The 21,871-nt window shown below is 55.5% G+C and overlaps 1 protein-coding gene across 1 annotated transcript in view; it reads right to left on the bottom strand.

Annotated features, from left to right (window-relative positions):
* Positions 1–16,802: 16,802 nt before the first annotated feature.
* Positions 16,803–21,871, bottom strand: part of prpf19 (pre-mRNA processing factor 19) — a 37,649-nt gene continuing 32,580 nt past the window's right edge. The window contains exons 13-15 of the mRNA XM_059958502.1: positions 21,418–21,503; positions 18,931–19,101; positions 16,803–17,345 (exon numbers count right to left, since the gene is read on the bottom strand). Of these exons, the coding sequence (XP_059814485.1) occupies positions 16,803–17,345; positions 18,931–19,101; positions 21,418–21,503 (800 nt within the window). The remainder of the gene's footprint in view (positions 17,346–18,930; positions 19,102–21,417; positions 21,504–21,871) is intronic.

The following is a 21,871-nucleotide window of genomic DNA, read 5'->3' as shown; positions in this document are numbered from 1 at the left end:
CAGGAAACATCCTCTCCACATCCACTCTATCTGTGTCCTCTGGTCCTAGGCTCCCCCACTATAGGAAACATCCACTCCACATCCACTCTGTCTGTGTCCTCCTGTCCCAGACTCCCCCACGACAGGAAACATCCTCTCCACATCCACTCTATCTGTGTCCTCCAGTCCTAGACTCCCCTACTACAGGAAACATCCACTCCGCATCCACTCTATCTGTGCCCTCTGGTCATAGACTACCCCACTATAGGAAACATCCCCTCTATCTGTGTCCTCTGGTCCTAGACTCCCCACTATAGGAAACATCCTCTCCACATCCACTTTATCTCTGTCATCTGGTCCCAGACTCCCCCACTATAGGAAACATCCTCTCCACATCCACTCTATCTGTGTCCTCTGGTCCAAGACTCCCCCACTATTGGAAACATCCTCTCCACATCCACTCTGTCTGTGTCCTCTGGTCCTACACTCCCCCACTATAGGAAACATCCTCTCCACATCCACTCAATCTGTGTCCTCTGGTCCTAGAATCCCCCACTATAGGAAACATCCTCTCTATCTGTGTCCTCTAGTCCTAGACTCCCCCACTCTAGGAAACATCCTCTGCACATCCCCTCTATCTGTGTCCTCTGGTCCTAGACTCCCCCACTACAGGAAACATCCTCTCCACATCCACTCTATCTGTGTCCTCTGGTCCTAGACTCCCCCACTATAGGAAACATCCTCTCCACATCCACTCAATCTGTGTCCTCTGGTCCTAGAATCCCCCACTATAGGAAACATCCTCTCCACATCCACTTTATCTCTGTCCTCACGTCACAGACTCCCCCACTATAGGAAACATCCTCTCTATCTGTGTCCTCTGGTCCTAGACTCCCCCACTATAGGAAACATCCTCTCCGCATCCACTCTATCTGTCTCCTCTGGTCCTAGAATCCCCCACTATAGGAAACATCCTCTCTATCTGTGTCCTCTAGTCCTAGACTCGCCCAGTCTAGGAAACATCCTCTCCACATCCAATCTATCTGTGTCCTCTGGTCCTAGACTCCCCACTATAGGAAACATCCTCTCCACATCCACTTTATCTCTGTCCTCTGGTCCCAGACACCCCCACTATAGGAAACATCCTCTCCACATCCACTCTATCTGTGTCCTCTGGTCCTAGACTCCCCCACTACAGGAAACATCCTCTCCACATCCACTCTATCTGTGTCCTCTGGTCCTAGACTCCCCCACTATAGGAAACATCCTCTCCACATCCACTCAATCTGTGTCCTCTGGTCCTAGAATCCCCCACTATAGGAAACATCCCCTCTATCTGTGTCCTCTAGTCCTAGACTCCCCACTATAGGAAACATCCTCTCCACATCCACTCTATCTGTGTCCTCCGGTCCCAGACTCCCCCACGACAGGAAACATCCTCTCCACATCCATTCTATCTGTGTCGTCCAGTCCTAGACTCCCCCACTACAGGAAACATCCTCTCCACATCCACTCTATCTGTGTCCTCTGGTCCTCGACTCCCCCAGTATAGGAAACATCCCCTCTATCTGTGTCCTCTGGTCCTAGACTCCCCCACTATAGGAAATATCCTCTCCACATCCACTTTGTCTGTGTCCTCTGGTCCTAGACTCCCCCACTATAGGAAACATCCTCACCACATCCACTCTATCTGTGTCCTCCGGTCCCAGACTCCCCCACGACTGGAAACATCCTCTCCACATCCACTCTATCTGTGTCCTCTGGTCCTAGACTCCCCCACTACTGGAAACATCCTCTCCACATCCACTCTATCTGTTTCCTCTGGTCCTAGGCTCCCCCACTATAGGAAACATCCGCTCCACATCCACGCTGTCTGTGTCCTCCTGTCCCAGACTCCCCCACGACAGGAAACATCCTCTCCACATCCACTCTATCTGTGTCCTCCAGTCCTAGACTCCCCTACTACAGGAAACATCCACTCCGCATCCACTCTATCTGTGCCCTCTGGTCATAGACTCCCCACTATAGGAAACATCCTCTCCACATCCACTCTATCTGTGTCCTCTGGTCCAAGACTCCCCCACTATTGGAAACATCCTCTCCACATCCACTCTGTCTGTGTCCTCTGGTCCTAGACTCCGCCACTATAGGAAATATCCTCTCCACATCCACTCAATCTGTGTCCTCTGGTCCTAGAATCCCCCACTATAGGAAACATCCTCTCTATCTGTGTCCTCTAGACCTAGACTCCCCCACTCTAGGAAACATCCTCTCCACATCCTCTCTATCTGTGTCCTCTGGTCCTAGACTCCCCCACTACAGGAAACATCCTCTCCACATCCACTCTATCTGTGTCCTCTGGTCCTAGACTCCCCCACGACAGGAAACATCCTCTCCACATCCATTCTATCTGTGTCGTCCAGTCCTAGACTCCCCCACTACAGGAAACATCCTCTCCACATCCACTCTATCTGTGTCCTCTGGTCCTCGACTCCCCCAGTATAGGAAACATCCCCTCTATCTGTGTCCTCTGGTCCTAGACTCCCCCACTATAGGAAATATCCTCTCCACATCCACTCTGTCTGTGTCCTCTGGTCCTAGACTCCCCCACTATAGGAAACATCCTCACCACATCCACTCTATCTGTGTTCTCCGGTCCCAGACTCCCCCACGACTGGAAACATCCTCTCCACATCCACTCTATCTGTGTCCTCTGGTCCTAGACTCCCCCACTACCGGAAACATCCTCTCCACATCCACTCTATCTGTGTCCTCTGGTCCTAGGCTCCCCCACTATAGGAAACATCCTCTCCACATCCACTCTGTCTGTGTCCTCCTGTCCCAGACTCCCCCACGACAGGAAACATCCTCTCCACATCCACTCTATCTGTGTCCTCCAGTCCTAGACTCCCCTACTACAGGAAACATCCACTCCGCATCCACTCTATCTGTGCCCTCTGGTCATAGACTCCCCCACTATAGGAAACATCCCCTCTATCTGTGTCCTCTGGTCCTAGACTCCCCACTATAGGAAACATCCTCTCGACATCCACTCTATCTGTGTCCTCTGGTCCAAGACTCCCCCACTATTGGAAACATCCTCTCCACATCCACTCTGTCTGTGTCCTCTGGTCCTAGACTCCCCCACTATAGGAAACATCCTCTCCACATCCACTCAATCTGTGTCCTCTGGTCCTAGAATCCCCCACTATAGGAAACATCCTCTCTATCTGTGTCCTCTAGTCCTAGACTCCCCCTCTCTAGGAAACATCCACTCCACATCCTCTCTATCTGTGTCCTCTGGTCCTAGACTCTCCCACTACAGGAAACATCCTCTCCACATCCACTCTATCTGTGTCCTCTGGTCCTAGACTCCCCCACTATAGGAAACATCCTCTCCACATCCACTCAATCTGTGTCCTCTGGTCCTAGAATCCCCCACTATAGGAAACATCCTCTCTATCTGTGTCCTCTGGTCCCAGACTCCCCTACTATAGGAAACATCCTCTCCACATCCACTCTATCTGTGTCCTCTGGTCCTCGACTCCCCCAGTATAGGAAACATCCCCTCTATCTGTGTCCTCTGGTCCTAGACTCCCCCACTATAGGAAATATCCTCTCCACATCCACTCTGTCTGTGTCCTCTGGTCCTAGACTCCCCCACTATAGGAAACATCCTCACCACATCCACTCTATCTGTGTCCTCCGGTCCCAGACTCCCCCACGACTGGAAACATCCTCTCCACATCCACTCTATCTGTGTCCTCTGGTCCTAGACTCCCCCACTACCGGAAACATCCTCTCCACATCCACTCTATCTGTGTCCTCTGGTCCTAGGCTCCCCCACTATAGGAAACATCCTCTCCACATCCACTCTGTCTGTGTCCTCCTGTCCCAGACTCCCCCACGACAGGAAACATCCTCTCCACATCCACTCTATCTGTGTCCTCCAGTCCTAGACTCCCCTACTACAGGAAACATCCACTCCGCATCCACTCTATCTGTGCCCTCTGGTCATAGACTCCCCCACTATAGGAAACATCCCCTCTATCTGTGTCCTCTGGTCCTAGACTCCCCACTATAGGAAACATCCTCTCCACATCCACTCTATCTGTGTCCTCTGGTCCAAGACTCCCCCACTATTGGAAACATCCTCTCCACATCCACTCTGTCTGTGTCCTCTGGTCCTAGACTCCCCCACTATAGGAAACATCCTCTCCACATCCACTCAATCTGTGTCCTCTGGTCCTAGAATCCCCCACTATAGGAAACATCCTCTCTATCTGTGTCCTCTAGTCCTAGACTCCCCCTCTCTAGGAAACATCCACTCCACATCCTCTCTATCTGTGTCCTCTGGTCCTAGACTCTCCCACTACAGGAAACATCCTCTCCACATCCACTCTATCTGTGTCCTCTGGTCCTAGACTCCCCCACTATAGGAAACATCCTCTCCACATCCACTCAATCTGTGTCCTCTGGTCCTAGAATCCCCCACTATAGGAAACATCCTCTCTATCTGTGTCCTCTGGTCCCAGACTCCCCTACTATAGGAAACATCCTCTCCACATCCACTCTATCTGTGTCCTCTGGTCCTCGACTCCCCCAGTATAGGAAACATCCCCTCTATCTGTGTCCTCTGGTCCTAGACTCCCCCACTATAGGAAATATCCTCTCCACATCCACTCTGTCTGTGTCCTCTGGTCCTAGACTCCCCCACTATAGGAAACATCCTCACCACATCCACTCTATCTGTGTCCTCCGGTCCCAGACTCCCCCACGACTGGAAACATCCTCTCCACATCCACTCTATCTGTGTCCTCTGGTCCTAGACTCCCCCACTACCGGAAACATCCTCTCCACATCCACTCTATCTGTGTCCTCTGGTCCTAGGCTCCCCCACTATAGGAAACATCCTCTCCACATCCACTCTGTCTGTGTCCTCCTGTCCCAGACTCCCCCACGACAGGAAACATCCTCTCCACATCCACTCTATCTGTGTCCTCCAGTCCTAGACTCCCCTACTACAGGAAACATCCACTCCGCATCCACTCTATCTGTGCCCTCTGGTCATAGACTCCCCCACTATAGGAAACATCCCCTCTATCTGTGTCCTCTGGTCCTAGACTCCCCACTATAGGAAACATCCTCTCCACATCCACTCTATCTGTGTCCTCTGGTCCAAGACTCCCCCACTATTGGAAACATCCTCTCCACATCCACTCTGTCTGTGTCCTCTGGTCCTAGACTCCCCCACTATAGGAAACATCCTCTCCACATCCACTCAATCTGTGTCCTCTGGTCCTAGAATCCCCCACTATAGGAAACATCCTCTCTATCTGTGTCCTCTAGTCCTAGACTCCCCCACTCTAGGAAACATCCTCTCCACATCCTCTCTATCTGTGTCCTCTGGTCCTAGACTCCCCCACTACAGGAAACATCCTCTCCACATCCACTCTATCTGTGTCCTCTGGTCCTAGATTCCCCCACTATAGGAAACATCCTCTCCACATCCACTCAATCTGTGTCCTCTGGTCCTAGAATCCCCCACTATAGGAAACATCCTCTCTATCTGTGTCCTCTGGTCCCAGACTACCCTACTATAGGAAACATCCTCTCCACATCCACTCTATCTGTGTCCTCTGGTCCTCGACTCCCCCAGTATAGGAAACATCCCCTCTATCTGTGTCCTCTGGTCCTAGACTCCCCCACTATAGGAAATATCCTCTCCACATCCACTCTGTCTGTGTCCTCTGGTCCTAGACTCCCCCACTATAGGAAACATCCTCACCACATCCACTCTATCTGTGTCCTCCGGTCCCAGACTCCCCCACGACTGGAAACATCCTCTCCACATCCACTCTATCTGTGTCCTCTGGTCCTAGACTCCCCCACTACCGGAAATATCCTCTCCACATCCACTCTATCTGTGTCCTCTGGTCCTAGGCTCCCCCACTATAGGAAACATCCTCTCCACATCCACTCTGTCTGTGTCCTCCTGTCCCAGACTCCCCCACGACAGGAAACATCCTCTCCACATCCACTCTATCTGTGTCCTCCAGTCCTAGACTCCCCTACTACAGGAAACATCCACTCCGCATCCACTCTATCTGTGCCCTCTGGTCATAGACTCCCCCACTATAGGAAACATCCCCTCTATCTGTGTCCTCTGGTCCTAGACTCCCCACTATAGGAAACATCCTCTCGACATCCACTCTATCTGTGTCCTCTGGTCCAAGACTCCCCCACTATAGGAAACATCCTCTCCACATCCACTCAATCTGTGTCCTCTGGTCCTAGAATCCCCCACTATAGGAAACATCCTCTCTATCTGTGCCCTCTAGTCCTAGACTCCCCCACTCTAGGAAACATCCTCTCCACATCCTCTCTATCTGTGTCCTCTGGTCCTAGACTCCCCCACTACAGGAAACATCCTCTCCACATCCACTCTATCTGTGTCCTCTGGTCCTAGACTCCCCCACTATAGGAAACATCCTCTCCACATCCACTCAATCTGTGTCCTCTGGTCCTAGAATCCCCCACTATAGGAAACATCCTCTCTATCTGTGTCCTCTGGTCCCAGACTCCCCTACTATAGGAAACATCCTCTCCACATCCACTCTATCTGTGTCCTCTGGTCCTAGACTCCCCGACTATAGGAAACATCCTCTCCACATCCACTCTATCTGTGTCCTCTGGTCCTAGACTCCCCGACTATAGGAAACATCCTCTCCACATCCACTCAATCTGTGTCCTCTGGACCTAGAATCCCACACAATAGGAAACATCCTCTCTATCTGTGTCCTCTGGTCCCAGACTCCCCCACTATAGGAAACATCCTCTCCACATCCACTCTATCTGTGTCCTCTGGTCCTAGACTCCCCGACTATAGGAAACATCCTCTCCACATCCACTCTATCTGTGTCCTCTGGTCCTAGACTCCCCGACTATAGGAAACATCCTCTCCACATCCACTCTATCTGTGTCCTCTGGTCCTAGACTCCCCCACTATAGGAATCATCCTCTCTATCTGTGTCCTCTGGTCCTAGACTCCCCCACTACAGGAAACATCCTCTCCACAGACACTCTATCTGTGTCCTCTGGTCCTAGACTCCCCCACTATCGGAAACATCCTCTCCACATCCACTCTATCTGTGTCCTCTAGTCCTAGGCTCCCCCACTATAGGAAACATCCTCTCCACATCCACTCTATCTGTGTCCTCTGGTCCTAGACTCCCCCACTACAGGAAACATCCTCTCCACATCCACTCTATCTGTGTCCTCCGGTCCCAGACTCCCCCACGACTGGAAACATCCTCTCCACATCCACTCTATCTGTGTCCTCTGGTCCTAGACTCCCCCACTACCGGAAACATCCTCTCCACATCCACTCTATCTGTGTCCTCCGGTCCTAGGCTCCCCCACTATAGGAAACATCCTCTCCACATCCACTCTGTCTGTGTCCTCCTGTCCCAGACTCCCCCACGACAGGAAACATCCTCTCCACATCCACTCTATCTGTGTCCTCCAGTCCTAGACTCCCCTACTACAGGAAACATCCACTCCGCATCCACTCTATCTGTGCCCTCTGGTCCTAGACTCCCCCACTCTAGGAAACATCCTCTCCACATCCTCTCTATCTGTGTCCTCTGGTCCTAGACTCCCCCACTACAGGAAACATCCTCTCCACATCCACTCTATCTGTGTCCTCTGGTCCTAGATTCCCCCACTATAGGAAACATCCTCTCCACATCCACTCAATCTGTGTCCTCTGGTCCTAGAATCCCCCACTATAGGAAACATCCTCTCTATCTGTGTCCTCTGGTCCCAGACTACCCTACTATAGGAAACATCCTCTCCACATCCACTCTATCTGTGTCCTCTGGTCCTCGACTCCCCCAGTATAGGAAACATCCCCTCTATCTGTGTCCTCTGGTCCTAGACTCCCCCACTATAGGAAATATCCTCTCCACATCCACTCTGTCTGTGTCCTCTGGTCCTAGACTCCCCCACTATAGGAAACATCCTCACCACATCCACTCTATCTGTGTCCTCCGGTCCCAGACTCCCCCACGACTGGAAACATCCTCTCCACATCCACTCTATCTGTGTCCTCTGGTCCTAGACTCCCCCACTACCGGAAATATCCTCTCCACATCCACTCTATCTGTGTCCTCTGGTCCTAGGCTCCCCCACTATAGGAAACATCCTCTCCACATCCACTCTGTCTGTGTCCTCCTGTCCCAGACTCCCCCACGACAGGAAACATCCTCTCCACATCCACTCTATCTGTGTCCTCCAGTCCTAGACTCCCCTACTACAGGAAACATCCACTCCGCATCCACTCTATCTGTGCCCTCTGGTCATAGACTCCCCCACTATAGGAAACATCCCCTCTATCTGTGTCCTCTGGTCCTAGACTCCCCACTATAGGAAACATCCTCTCGACATCCACTCTATCTGTGTCCTCTGGTCCAAGACTCCCCCACTATAGGAAACATCCTCTCCACATCCACTCAATCTGTGTCCTCTGGTCCTAGAATCCCCCACTATAGGAAACATCCTCTCTATCTGTGCCCTCTAGTCCTAGACTCCCCCACTCTAGGAAACATCCTCTCCACATCCTCTCTATCTGTGTCCTCTGGTCCTAGACTCCCCCACTACAGGAAACATCCTCTCCACATCCACTCTATCTGTGTCCTCTGGTCCTAGACTCCCCCACTATAGGAAACATCCTCTCCACATCCACTCAATCTGTGTCCTCTGGTCCTAGAATCCCCCACTATAGGAAACATCCTCTCTATCTGTGTCCTCTGGTCCCAGACTCCCCTACTATAGGAAACATCCTCTCCACATCCACTCTATCTGTGTCCTCTGGTCCTAGACTCCCCTACTATAGGAAACATCCTCTCCACATCCACTCTATCTGTGTCCTCTGGTCCTAGACTCCCCGACTATAGGAAACATCCTCTCCACATCCACTCAATCTGTGTCCTCTGGACCTAGAATCCCACACAATAGGAAACATCCTCTCTATCTGTGTCCTCTGGTCCCAGACTCCCCTACTATAGGAAACATCCTCTCCACATCCACTCTATCTGTGTCCTCTGGTCCTAGACTCCCCGACTATAGGAAACATCCTCTCCACATCCACTCTATCTGTGTCCTCTGGTCCTAGACTCCCCGACTATAGGAAACATCCTCTCCACATCCACTCTATCTGTGTCCTCTGGTCCTAGACTCCCCCACTATAGGAATCATCCTCTCTATCTGTGTCCTCTGGTCCTAGACTCCCCCACTACAGGAAACATCCTCTCCACAGACACTCTATCTGTGTCCTCTGGTCCTAGACTCCCCCACTATCGGAAACATCCTCTCCACATCCACTCTATCTGTGTCCTCTAGTCCTAGGCTCCCCCACTATAGGAAACATCCTCTCCACATCCACTCTATCTGTGTCCTCTGGTCCTAGACTCCCCCACTACAGGAAACATCCTCTCCACATCCACTCTATCTGTGTCCTCCGGTCCCAGACTCCCCCACGACTGGAAACATCCTCTCCACATCCACTCTATCTGTGTCCTCTGGTCCTAGACTCCCCCACTACCGGAAACATCCTCTCCACATCCACTCTATCTGTGTCCTCCGGTCCTAGGCTCCCCCACTATAGGAAACATCCTCTCCACATCCACTCTGTCTGTGTCCTCCTGTCCCAGACTCCCCCACGACAGGAAACATCCTCTCCACATCCACTCTATCTGTGTCCTCCAGTCCTAGACTCCCCTACTACAGGAAACATCCACTCCGCATCCACTCTATCTGTGCCCTCTGGTCATAGACTCCCCCACTATAGGAAACATCCCCTCTATCTGTGTCCTCTGGTCTTAGACTCCCCACTATAGGAAACATCCTCTCCACATCCACTCTATCTGTGTCCTCTGGTCCAAGACTCCCCCACTATTGGAAACATCCTCTCCACATCCACTCTGTCTGTGTCCTCTGGTCCTAGACTCCCCCACTATAGGAAACATCCTCTCCACATCCACTCAATCTGTGTCCTCTGGTCCTAGAATCCCCCACTATAGGAAACATCCTCTCTATCTGTGTCCTCTAGTCCTAGACTCCCCCACTCTAGGAAACATCCTCTCCACATCCTCTCTATCTGTGTCCTCTGGTCCTAGACTCCCCCACTACAGGAAACATCCTCTCCACATCCACTCTATCTGTGTCCTCTGGTCCTAGACTCCCCCACTATAGGAAACATCCTCTCCACATCCACTCAATCTGTGTCCTCTGGTCCTAGAATCCCCCACTATAGGAAACATCCTCTCTATCTGTGTCCTCTGGTCCCAGACTCCCCTACTATAGGAAACATCCTCTCCACATCCACTCTATCTGTGTCCTCTGGTCCTCGACTCCCCCAGTATAGGAAACATCCCCTCTATCTGTGTCCTCTGGTCCTAGACTCCCCCACTATAGGAAATATCCTCTCCACATCCACTCTGTCTGTGTCCTCTGGTCCTAGACTCCCCCACTATAGGAAACATCCTCACCACATCCACTCTATCTGTGTCCTCCGGTCCCAGACTCCCCCACGACTGGAAACATCCTCTCCACATCCACTCTATCTGTGTCCTCTGGTCCTAGACTCCCCCACTACCGGAAACATCCTCTCCACATCCACTCTATCTGTGTCCTCTGGTCCTAGGCTCCCCCACTATAGGAAACATCCTCTCCACATCCACTCTGTCTGTGTCCTCCTGTCCCAGACTCCCCCACGACAGGAAACATCCTCTCCACATCCACTCTATCTGTGTCCTCCAGTCCTAGACTCCCCTACTACAGGAAACATCCACTCCGCATCCACTCTATCTGTGCCCTCTGGTCATAGACTCCCCCACTATAGGAAACATCCCCTCTATCTGTGTCCTCTGGTCCTAGACTCCCCACTATAGGAAACATCCTCTCCACATCCACTCTATCTGTGTCCTCTGGTCCAAGACTCCCCCACTATTGGAAACATCCTCTCCACATCCACTCTGTCTGTGTCCTCTGGTCCTAGACTCCCCCACTATAGGAAACATCCTCTCCACATCCACTCAATCTGTGTCCTCTGGTCCTAGAATCCCCCACTATAGGAAACATCCTCTCTATCTGTGTCCTCTAGTCCTAGACTCCCCCACTCTAGGAAACATCCTCTCCACATCCTCTCTATCTGTGTCCTCTGGTCCTAGACTCCCCCACTACAGGAAACATCCTCTCCACATCCACTCTATCTGTGTCCTCTGGTCCTAGATTCCCCCACTATAGGAAACATCCTCTCCACATCCACTCAATCTGTGTCCTCTGGTCCTAGAATCCCCCACTATAGGAAACATCCTCTCTATCTGTGTCCTCTGGTCCTAGACTCCCCTACTATAGGAAACATCCTCTCCACATCCACTCTATCTGTGTCCTCTGGTCCTCGACTCCCCCAGTATAGGAAACATCCCCTCTATCTGTGTCCTCTGGTCCTAGACTCCCCCACTATAGGAAATATCCTCTCCACATCCACTCTGTCTGTGTCCTCTGGTCCTAGACTCCCCCACTATAGGAAACATCCTCACCACATCCACTCTATCTGTGTCCTCCGGTCCCAGACTCCCCCACGACTGGAAACATCCTCTCCACATCCACTCTATCTGTGTCCTCTGGTCCTAGACTCCCCCACTACCGGAAATATCCTCTCCACATCCACTCTATCTGTGTCCTCTGGTCCTAGGCTCCCCCACTATAGGAAACATCCTCTCCACATCCACTCTGTCTGTGTCCTCCTGTCCCAGACTCCCCCACGACAGGAAACATCCTCTCCACATCCACTCTATCTGTGTCCTCCAGTCCTAGACTCCCCTACTACAGGAAACATCCACTCCGCATCCACTCTATCTGTGCCCTCTGGTCATAGACTCCCCCACTATAGGAAACATCCCCTCTATCTGTGTCCTCTGGTCCTAGACTCCCCACTATAGGAAACATCCTCTCGACATCCACTCTATCTGTGTCCTCTGGTCCAAGACTCCCCCACTATTGGAAACATCCTCTCCACATCCACTCTGTCTGTGTCCTCTGGTCCTAGACTCCCCCACTATAGGAAACATCCTCTCCACATCCACTCAATCTGTGTCCTCTGGTCCTAGAATCCCCCACTATAGGAAACATCCTCTCTATGTGTGCCCTCTAGTCCTAGACTCCCCCACTCTAGGAAACATCCTCTCCACATCCTCTCTATCTGTGTCCTCTGGTCCTAGACTCCCCCACTACAGGAATCATCCTCTCCACATCCACTCTATCTGTGTCCTCTGGTCCTAGACTCCCCCACTATAGGAAACATCCTCTCCACATCCACTCAATCTGTGTCCTCTGGTCCTAGAATCCCCCACTATAGGAAACATCCTCTCTATCTGTGTCCTCTGGTCCCAGACTCCCCTACTATAGGAAACATCCTCTCCACATCCACTCTATCTGTGTCCTCTGGTCCTAGACTCCCCGACTATAGGAAACATCCTCTCCACATCCACTCTATCTGTGTCCTCTGGTCCTAGACTCCCCGACTATAGGAAACATCCTCTCCACATCCACTCAATCTGTGTCCTCTGGACCTAGAATCCCACACAATAGGAAACATCCTCTCTATCTGTGTCCTCTGGTCCCAGACTCCCCCACTATAGGAAACATCCTCTCCACATCCACTCTATCTGTGTCCTCTGGTCCTAGACTCCCCGACTATAGGAAACATCCTCTCCACATCCACTCTATCTGTGTCCTCTGGTCCTAGACTCCCCGACTATAGGAAACATCCTCTCCACATCCACTCTATCTGTGTCCTCTGGTCCTAGACTCCCCCACTATAGGAATCATCCTCTCTATCTGTGTCCTCTGGTCCTAGACTCCCCCACTACAGGAAACATCCTCTCCACAGACACTCTATCTGTGTCCTCTGGTCCTAGACTCCCCCACTATCGGAAACATCCTCTCCACATCCACTCTATCTGTGTCCTCTAGTCCTAGGCTCCCCCACTATAGGAAACATCCTCTCCACATCCACTCTATCTGTGTCCTCTGGTCCTAGACTCCCCCACTACAGGAAACATCCTCTCCACATCCACTCTATCTGTGTCCTCCGGTCCCAGACTCCCCCACGACTGGAAACATCCTCTCCACATCCACTCTATCTGTGTCCTCTGGTCCTAGACTCCCCCACTACCGGAAACATCCTCTCCACATCCACTCTATCTGTGTCCTCCGGTCCTAGGCTCCCCCACTATAGGAAACATCCTCTCCACATCCACTCTGTCTGTGTCCTCCTGTCCCAGACTCCCCCACGACAGGAAACATCCTCTCCACATCCACTCTATCTGTGTCCTCCAGTCCTAGACTCCCCTACTACAGGAAACATCCACTCCGCATCCACTCTATCTGTGCCCTCTGGTCATAGACTCCCCCACTATAGGAAACATCCCCTCTATCTGTGTCCTCTGGTCCTAGACTCCCCACTATAGGAAACATCCTCTCCACATCCACTCTATCTGTGTCCTCTGGTCCAAGACTCCCCCACTATTGGAAACATCCTCTCCACATCCACTCTGTCTGTGTCCTCTGGTCCTAGACTCCCCCACTATAGGAAACATCCTCTCCACATCCACTCAATCTGTGTCCTCTGGTCCTAGAATCCCCCACTATAGGAAACATCCTCTCTATCTGTGTCCTCTAGTCCTAGACTCCCCCACTCTAGGAAACATCCTCTCCACATCCTCTCTATCTGTGTCCTCTGGTCCTAGACTCCCCCACTACAGGAAACATCCTCTCCACATCCACTCAATCTGTGTCCTCTGGTCCTAGAATCCCCCACTACAGGAAACATCCTCTCTATCTGTGTCCTCTGGTCCCAGACTCCCCTACTATAGGAAACATCCTCTCCACATCCACTCTATCTGTGTCCTCTGGTCCTAGACTCCCCGACTATAGGAAACATCCTCTCCACATCCACTCTATCTGTGTCCTCTGGTCCTAGACTCCCCGACTATAGGAAACATCCTCTCCACATCCACTCAATCTGTGTCCTCTGGTCCTAGAATCCCACACTATAGGAAACATCCTCTCTATCTGTGTCCTCTGGTCCCAGACTCCCCCACTATAGGAAACATCCTCTCCACATCCACTCTCTGTGTCCTCTGGTCCTAGACTCCCCGACTATAGGAAACATCCTCTCCACATCCACTCTATCTGTGTCCTCTGGTCCTAGACTCCCCGACTATAGGAAACATCCTCTCCACATCCACTCTATCTGTGTCCTCTGGTCCTAGACTCCCCCACTATAGGAATCATCCTCTCTATCTGTGTCCTCTGGTCCTAGACTCCCCCACTACAGGAAACATCCTCTCCACAGCCACTCTATCTGTGTCCTCTGGTCCTAGACTCCCCCACTATTGGAAACATCCTCTCCACATCCACTCTATCTGTGTCCTCTAGTCCTAGGCTCCCCCACTATAGGAAACATCCTCTCCACATCCACTCTATCTGTGTCCTCCGGTCCCAGACTCCCCCACGACAGGAAACATCCTCTCCACATCCACTCTATCTGTGTCGTCCAGTCCTAGACTCCCCCACTACAGGAAACATCCTCTCCACATCCACTCTATCTGTGTCCTCTGGTCCTCGACTCCCCCAGTATAGGAAACATCCTCTCCACATCCACTCTGTCTGTGTCCTCTGGTCCTAGACTCCCCCACTATAGGAAACATCCTCACCACATCCACTCTATCTGTGTCCTCTGGTCCTAGACTCCCCCACTATAGGAAACATCCTCTCCACATCCACACTATCTGTGTCCTCTGGTCCTAGACTCCCCCACTACAGGAAACATCCTCTCCACATCCACTCTATCTGTGTTCTCTGGTCCTAGACTCCCCCACTACAGGAAACATCCTCACCACATCCACTCTATCTGTGTCCTCTGGTCCTAGACACCCCACTATAGGAATCATCGTCTCCACATCCACTCTATCTGTGTCCTCTGGTCCTAGACTCCCCCACTATAGGAAACATCCTCTCCACATCCACTCTGTCTGTATCCTCTGGTCCTAGTCTCCCCCACGATAGGAAACATCCTCTCCACAACCACTCTATCTGTGTCCTCTGGTCCTAGACTCCCCCACTATCGGAAACATCCTCTCCACATCCACTCTATCTGTGTCCTCTAGTCCTAGGCTCCCCCACTATAGGAAACATCCTCTCCACATCCACTCTATCTGTGTCCTCCGGTCCCAGACTCCCCCACGACAGGAAACATCCTCTCCACATCCACTCTATCTGTGTCGTCCAGTCCTAGACTCCCCCACTACAGGAAACATCCTCTCCACATCCACTCTATCTGTGTCCTTTGGTCCTCGACTCCCCCAGTATAGGAAACATCCTCTCCACATCCACTCTGTCTGTGTCCTCTGGTCCTAGACTCCCCCACTATAGGAAACATCCTCACCACATCCACTCTATCTGTGTCCTCTGGTCCTAGACTCCCCCACTATAGGAAACATCCTCTCCACATCCACACTATCTGTGTCCTCTGGTCCTAGACTCCCCCACTACAGGAAACATCCTCTCCACATCCACTCTATCTGTGTCCTCTGGTCCTAGACTCCCCCACTACAGCAAACATCCTCACCACATCCACTCTATCTGTGTCCTCTGGTCCTAGACACCCCACTATAGGAATCATCGTCTCCACATCCACTCTATCTGTGTCCTCTGGTCCCCAACTCCACCACTATAGGAAACATCCTCTCCACATCCACTCTATCTGTGTCCTCTCGTCCTAGACTCCCCCACTATAGGAAACATCCTCTCCACATCCACTCTATCTGTGTCCTCTGGTCCTAGACTCCCCCACTATAGGAAACATCCTCTCCACATCCACTCTGTCTGTATCCTCTGGTCCTAGTCTCCCCACGATAGGAAACATCCTCTCCACAACCACTCTATCTGTGTCCTCAGGGAACACCAATGTCCTCGAACGGATAATGCTACAGAACGTAGTGGAGACGGCCCAGTCCGTCACGGGTAGAGCCCTCCCCACCAGTGAGCACATCGACACGGAGCGTTGTCACAGGAAAGCAGCGTCCATCGTCAGGGACCCCCACCACCCAGGACATGCTCTCTTCTCACTGCTGACATCAGGGAGGAGGTACAGGAGCATCAGGACCCACACCACCAGGTTCAGGGACAGTTATCACCCCTCAACCATCAGGAAGGAGGTACAGGAGCCTCAGGACCCACACCACCAGGTTCAGGGACAGTTATCACCCCTCAACCATCAGGAAGGAGGTACAGGGAGCCTCAGGACCCACACCACCAGGTTCAGGGACAGTTATCACCCCACAACCATCAAGAAGGAGGTACAGGAGCCTCAGGAGCCACACTACCAGGTTCAGGACAGTTATCACCCCTCAACCATCAGGAAGGAGGTACAGGAGTCTCAGGACCCACACCACCAGGTTCAGGGACAGTTATCACTCCTCAACCATCAGGAAGGAGGTACAGGAGCCTCAGGACCCACACCACCAGGTTCAGGGACAGTTATCACCCCTCAACCATCAGGAAGGAGGTACAGGAGCCTCAGGAGCCACACTACCAGGTTCAGGGACAGTTATCACCCCTCAACCATCTGGCTGTTGTACAAAGCGGAGAACTCCACTCATCTATTGAGATGTTCCCACGACCGATGGTCTGAGGTTAAGGGCTCTTTCTGTCCCGTTCTTGTTATGTGTTGCTATTAATTTACATTTGCAGGGTTAGTTGCCGTCTGTGCTCTGGGCCTTGACCGGTCCCGTCACAGTCACTGTCCGGTAGACTGGCTGAGCAGGAGAATGCACCTCAGGGCTGCCTGCGGTGACCCGTGCACCTACTCCGATAATAGATTTGATCTTCTCATACCCGGGGACCATTGAATCATTTGATGACAGCGGTCCCTGAGCCAGGGTTTGGCGGGGGGGGGGGGGCTTGGGTGAGTGTTCTCCCATACCGCCTGCCCGATGGGGAGAGAGTCTGCCCAGGGAGGTGGGGGGGGTGGTCCCGGAGTACACTGGCACTCTCCCGGAGCAGCGGGAAGCCCACTGGGGGGGGGGGGGCAGGGACGGCGTCCCGCCTCCACGGCTCGGCGTCCATTCCCGCGACCGGGGGGGGGGGGAGACCTGCGTGCAGGTCGGTGCAGGAGGGCAGAACCCCTCACCTGTAAAATGCAGGATGTCGGCCCATTGCTTGCAGACGTAGACCCGGATGTCCGTCCCTCCCACCGCCAGGTAGGTCCCGCTCTGGTCAAACGTCAGGCATTTCACCTGTGGGGTGGAGGATGAGGGATGAGGGGATAGGGAAGAGAGAGTGGGTGAGGGAAAGAGAGACAGAGGGAGAGAGGGAAGGAGGGAGAGAGAAGGAAGGAGAGGGAGAGAGTGGGTAGAGGGGGAAGGAGGGAGAGGGGGAGAGAGAGGGAGGTAGAGGGTGTGGGAGAGAGAGAGGGAGATAGAGGGGGAGGAAGAGAGGGGAGAGGGAGGAGAAGGGAGTGAGGGGAAGAGGGAGGGGGAGGGAGAGAGATGGAAAGAGGGGAGAGGGGGACAGAGAGAGGAGGAGAGAGATAGTTTAAAAGATGTAAGTGAAAACACCATCAGGGTGGGGGCACACAGAGGGATTACCACGGGGGAGTGCACCGCGCACTGGGAGGGAGGGAGGGTACGCTGCGGGAGAGGAGGTGGATGAAGCGCCAAGGGAGAGGGAGGGTGCACCGTGTCGAAGGGTCACGTGACACTGACTGGGAGGGGAGACAGTGCCGGGGGGAGGGAGAGGGTGGGTGCACCGTGTCCGAGGGAGGGAGGTCACGTGACACTGACTGGGAGGGGAGACAGCGCCGGGGGAGGGGAGAGGGAGGGTGCACCGTGTCGGAGGGTCAGGGAGGGAGTGTCACGTGACACTGACTGGGAGGGGAGACAGCGCCGGGGGAGGGAGAGGGAGGGTGCACCGTGTCGAAGGGTCACGTGACACTGACTGGGAGGGGAGACAGTGCCGGGGAAGGGAGAGGAGGGTGCACTGTGTCTGAGGTCAGGGAGGGAGGGTCACATGACACTGACTGGGAGGGGAGACAGCGCCGGGGGGAGGGAGAGGGTGGGTGCACCGTGTCCGAGGGAGGGAGGGTCACGTGACACTGACTGGGAGGGGAGACAGCGCCGGGGGAGGGAGAGGAAGGGTGCACCGTGTCGGAGGGTCAGGGAGGGAGGGTCGCGTGACACTGACTGGGAGGGGAGACAGCGCCGGGGAGGGAGAGGGAGGGTGCACCGTGTCGGAGGGTCAGGGAGGGAGGGTCACGTGACACTGACTGGGAGGGGAGACAGCGCCGGGGGAGGGAGAGGGTGGGTGCTCCGTGTCGGAGGGTCAGGGAGGGAGGGTCGCGCGACACTGACTGGGAGGGGTGACAGCGCCGGGGGAGGGAGAGGGAGGGTGCACCGTGTCGGAGGGTCAGGGAGGGAGGGTCACGTGACACTGACTGGGAGGGGAGACAGCGCCGGGGGAGGGAGAGGGAGGGTGCACCGTGTCGGAGGGTCAGGGAGGGAGGGTCACGTGACACTGACTGGGAGGGGAGACAGCGCCGGGGGAGGGAGAGGGAGAGGGAGGGTGCACCGTGTCGGAGGGTCAGGGAGGGAGGGAGGGTCACGTGACACTGACTGGGAGGGGAGACAGCGCCGGGGGAGGGAGAGGGAGGGTGCACCGTGTCGGAGGGTCAGGGAGGGAGGGTCGCGTGACACTGACTGGGAGGGGTGACAGCGCCGGGGGAGGGGGAGGGAGAGGGAGGGTGCACCGTGTCGGAGGGTCAGGGAGGGAGGGTTGCGTGACACTGACTGGGAGGGGATAGGGGCAGGGGCTGGGTGTGGGCACCTCAAAGTGGTCGTCCAGCTGGATAGTCTTGAAGTTCTTGAGCTTGCGCAGATCCCAGAGCTTGACCTGGGAGTCGTCGGCCGCCGTGGCCAGGTAGTAGCCATTCTCCGAGAAGGCGATGCTGGTGATGGGGCCCGAGTGGCCGGGGAAGTTGGCCACGTTGGTCCGCTCCTGCGGGATGGCGGGGGGAGAGGAGAGGAGGGCAGAGAGAGTGGAAAGGGCAGGGGGCAAAGAGGGAGATGGAGAGAAGGAGAGGTAGGGCGACAGAGTGTTGGAGGGAGAAGGGAGGAAGAGGGAGAGAGGGGGAGAGAAAGGGAGAGAGAGGGAGAGGGAGAGGGGGAGAGAAAGGGAGAGAGGGAGAGAGAAAGGGAGAGAGTGAGAGGGAGAGAGAGGGAGAGGGAGAGGGGGAGAGAAAGGGAGAGAGAGGGAGAGGGAGAGGGGGAGAGAAAGGGAGAGAGGGAGAGAGGGAGAGGGAGAGAGGGAGAGAGAAAGGGAGAGAGGGAGAGGGAGAGGGAGAGGCGGAGCGAAAGGGAGAGAGGGAGAGGGAGAGGGAGGGAGACAGAGTGTAGGGGGGAGAAGAGAGGAAGAGTGAGAGAGACACAGAGATCAAGATAGAGAGAGAAAAAAGGGGAGAGAGAGAAAAAAGAGTGGGAGAGAGAAAGAAAGACAGAGAGGGGTGAAGAGGGGGAGGGAGGCAGAGTGGCGGGGGAGGGGAGAGAGGTGAGATTCCATGGAGGGACACTCCTCCTCAATGCTGTGACTCACAAGGGCCGTTTGGCCCCAGAGGAAAAAACATCCTCATCCCATCACCCCCACTAACCCGATACCCATCGCCCCCACCCGACACCCCCGTCACCCATCGCCCCACCCGACACCCATTGCCCCCACCCCGTCACCCATCGTCCCCACCCGACACCCCTCGCCCCCACCCGACACCCCTTCACCCATCGCCCCCACTCGACACCCCGTCGCCCCCACCCGACACCCATTGCCCCCACCCAACACCCCGTCTCCTATTGGCCCCACCAGACACCCTGTCGCCCATCGCCCCCACCCGACACCCCGTCGCCCATCGCCCGCACCCGACACCTCGTCGCCCATCGCCCGCATCCGACACCCCGTCGCCCATCGCCCCCACCCAACACCCCATCAACCCCACCCGACACCCCAGCGCCCCCACCCGACACCCCATCAACCCCACCCGACACCCCATCGCCCCCACCCGACACCCCGTCGCCCATCGCCCCCACCCGACACCCCGTCGCCCATCGGCCCCACCCGTCACCCCCGTCGCCCATCGCCCCCACCCAACACCCCATCAACCCCACCCGACACCCCATCGCCCCCACCCGACACCCCGTCGCCCATCGCCCCCACCCGACACCCCGTCGCCCATCGCCCCCACCCGACACCCCGTCGCCCATCGGCCCCACCCGACACCCCGTCGCCCATCGCCCCCACCCGACACCCCATCAACCCCACCCGACAACCCGTCGCCCATCAACCCCACCCGACACCCCGTCGCCCATCGGCCCCACCCGACACCCCGTCAGCCATCGCCTCCACCCGACACCCGTCTCCTATTGGCCGCACCAGACACCCTGTCGCCCATCGCCCCCACCCGACACCCCGTCGCCCATCGCCCCCACCCGACACCCCGTCGCCCATCGCCCGCACCCGACACCCCGTCGCCCATCGCCCCCACCCGACACCCCGTCGCCCATCGCCCCCACCCGACACCCCGTCGCCCATCACCCCCCCGACGCCGTCGCCCATCGCCCCCACCCGACACCCCGTCGCCCATCGCCCCCACCCGACACCCCGTCGCCCATCGCCCCCACCGGACACCCCGTCGCCCATCACCCCCCCGACGCCGTCGCCCATCGCCCCCACCCGACACCCCGTCGCCCATCGCCCCCACCCGACACCCCGTCGCCCATCGCCCCCACCGGACACCCCGTCGCCCATCAACCCCACCCGACACCCCATCGCCCATCGCCCGCACCCGACACCCCGTCGCCCATCGCCCCCACCGGACACCCCGTCGCCCATCGCCCCCACCCGACACCCCGTCGCCCATCGCCCGCACCCGACACCCCGTCGCCCATCGCCCCCACCCGACACCCCGTCGCCCATCGCCCCCACCCGACACCCCGTCGCCCCCACCCGACACCCCGTCGCCCATCGCCCCCACCCGACACCCCGTCGCCCATCGCCCCCACCCGACACCCCGTCGCCCATCACCCCCACCCGACACCCCGTCGCCCATCACCCCCACCCGACACCCCGTCGCCCATCGCCCCCACCCGACACCCCGTCGCCCATCGCCCCCACCCGACACCCCATCAACACCACCCGACAACCCGTCGCCCATCAACCCCACCCGACACCCCATCAACCCCACCCGCCCGACATCCAGTCACCCATCACCCCCACCCGACACCCATCAAGCCCACCCGCCCGACATCTTGTCACCCACACAGTTACCTTCAGGTCCCAGATCTTGATCTGGGAGTCGATGGTTCCAGTGCCAAAGATGAGCCCATCCGGGTGGAACTGGGCGCAGGTCAGGGCTGTGGGGAGAGTAGGCGCGGAAGAGTGGCAGAGAAAGCGGGTGAGGAAGAGAGCGGAATGAGGGAGCGGCACAATGGGGAACGAGGGAGGGGGAGCAGGGGAGAGAGGGGAATGAGGTGGACAGGGGGAACGAAGGAGAGAGGGGGAAGTGAGGGAGAAGGGGAAGTGAGTGAGGGAAGAGCGAAAGGGTGTGGGGAATGAGGAAGATGGGGAGGAGCGGGAGGGAGAGATATAGGAAATGTGATAGACAGATGATTGAAGGGGGGAGAGAATTGGGAAAGACAAATGAAGAGATCCTATCAATATATGGCCTTTTGAAAACCTGCTCCACACCAGCATTCCCAGACCAACCCACAGGCAGTGCGGA

The sequence above is a fragment of the Hypanus sabinus genome, unplaced genomic scaffold, assembly GCF_030144855.1.
Source record: "Hypanus sabinus isolate sHypSab1 unplaced genomic scaffold, sHypSab1.hap1 scaffold_1068, whole genome shotgun sequence".
In the NCBI taxonomy this organism is placed as follows: domain Eukaryota; kingdom Metazoa; phylum Chordata; class Chondrichthyes; order Myliobatiformes; family Dasyatidae; genus Hypanus; species Hypanus sabinus.
Note: the sequence above shows the minus strand (reverse complement) of the source record. Positions and strands in the feature narration are given on the sequence as shown.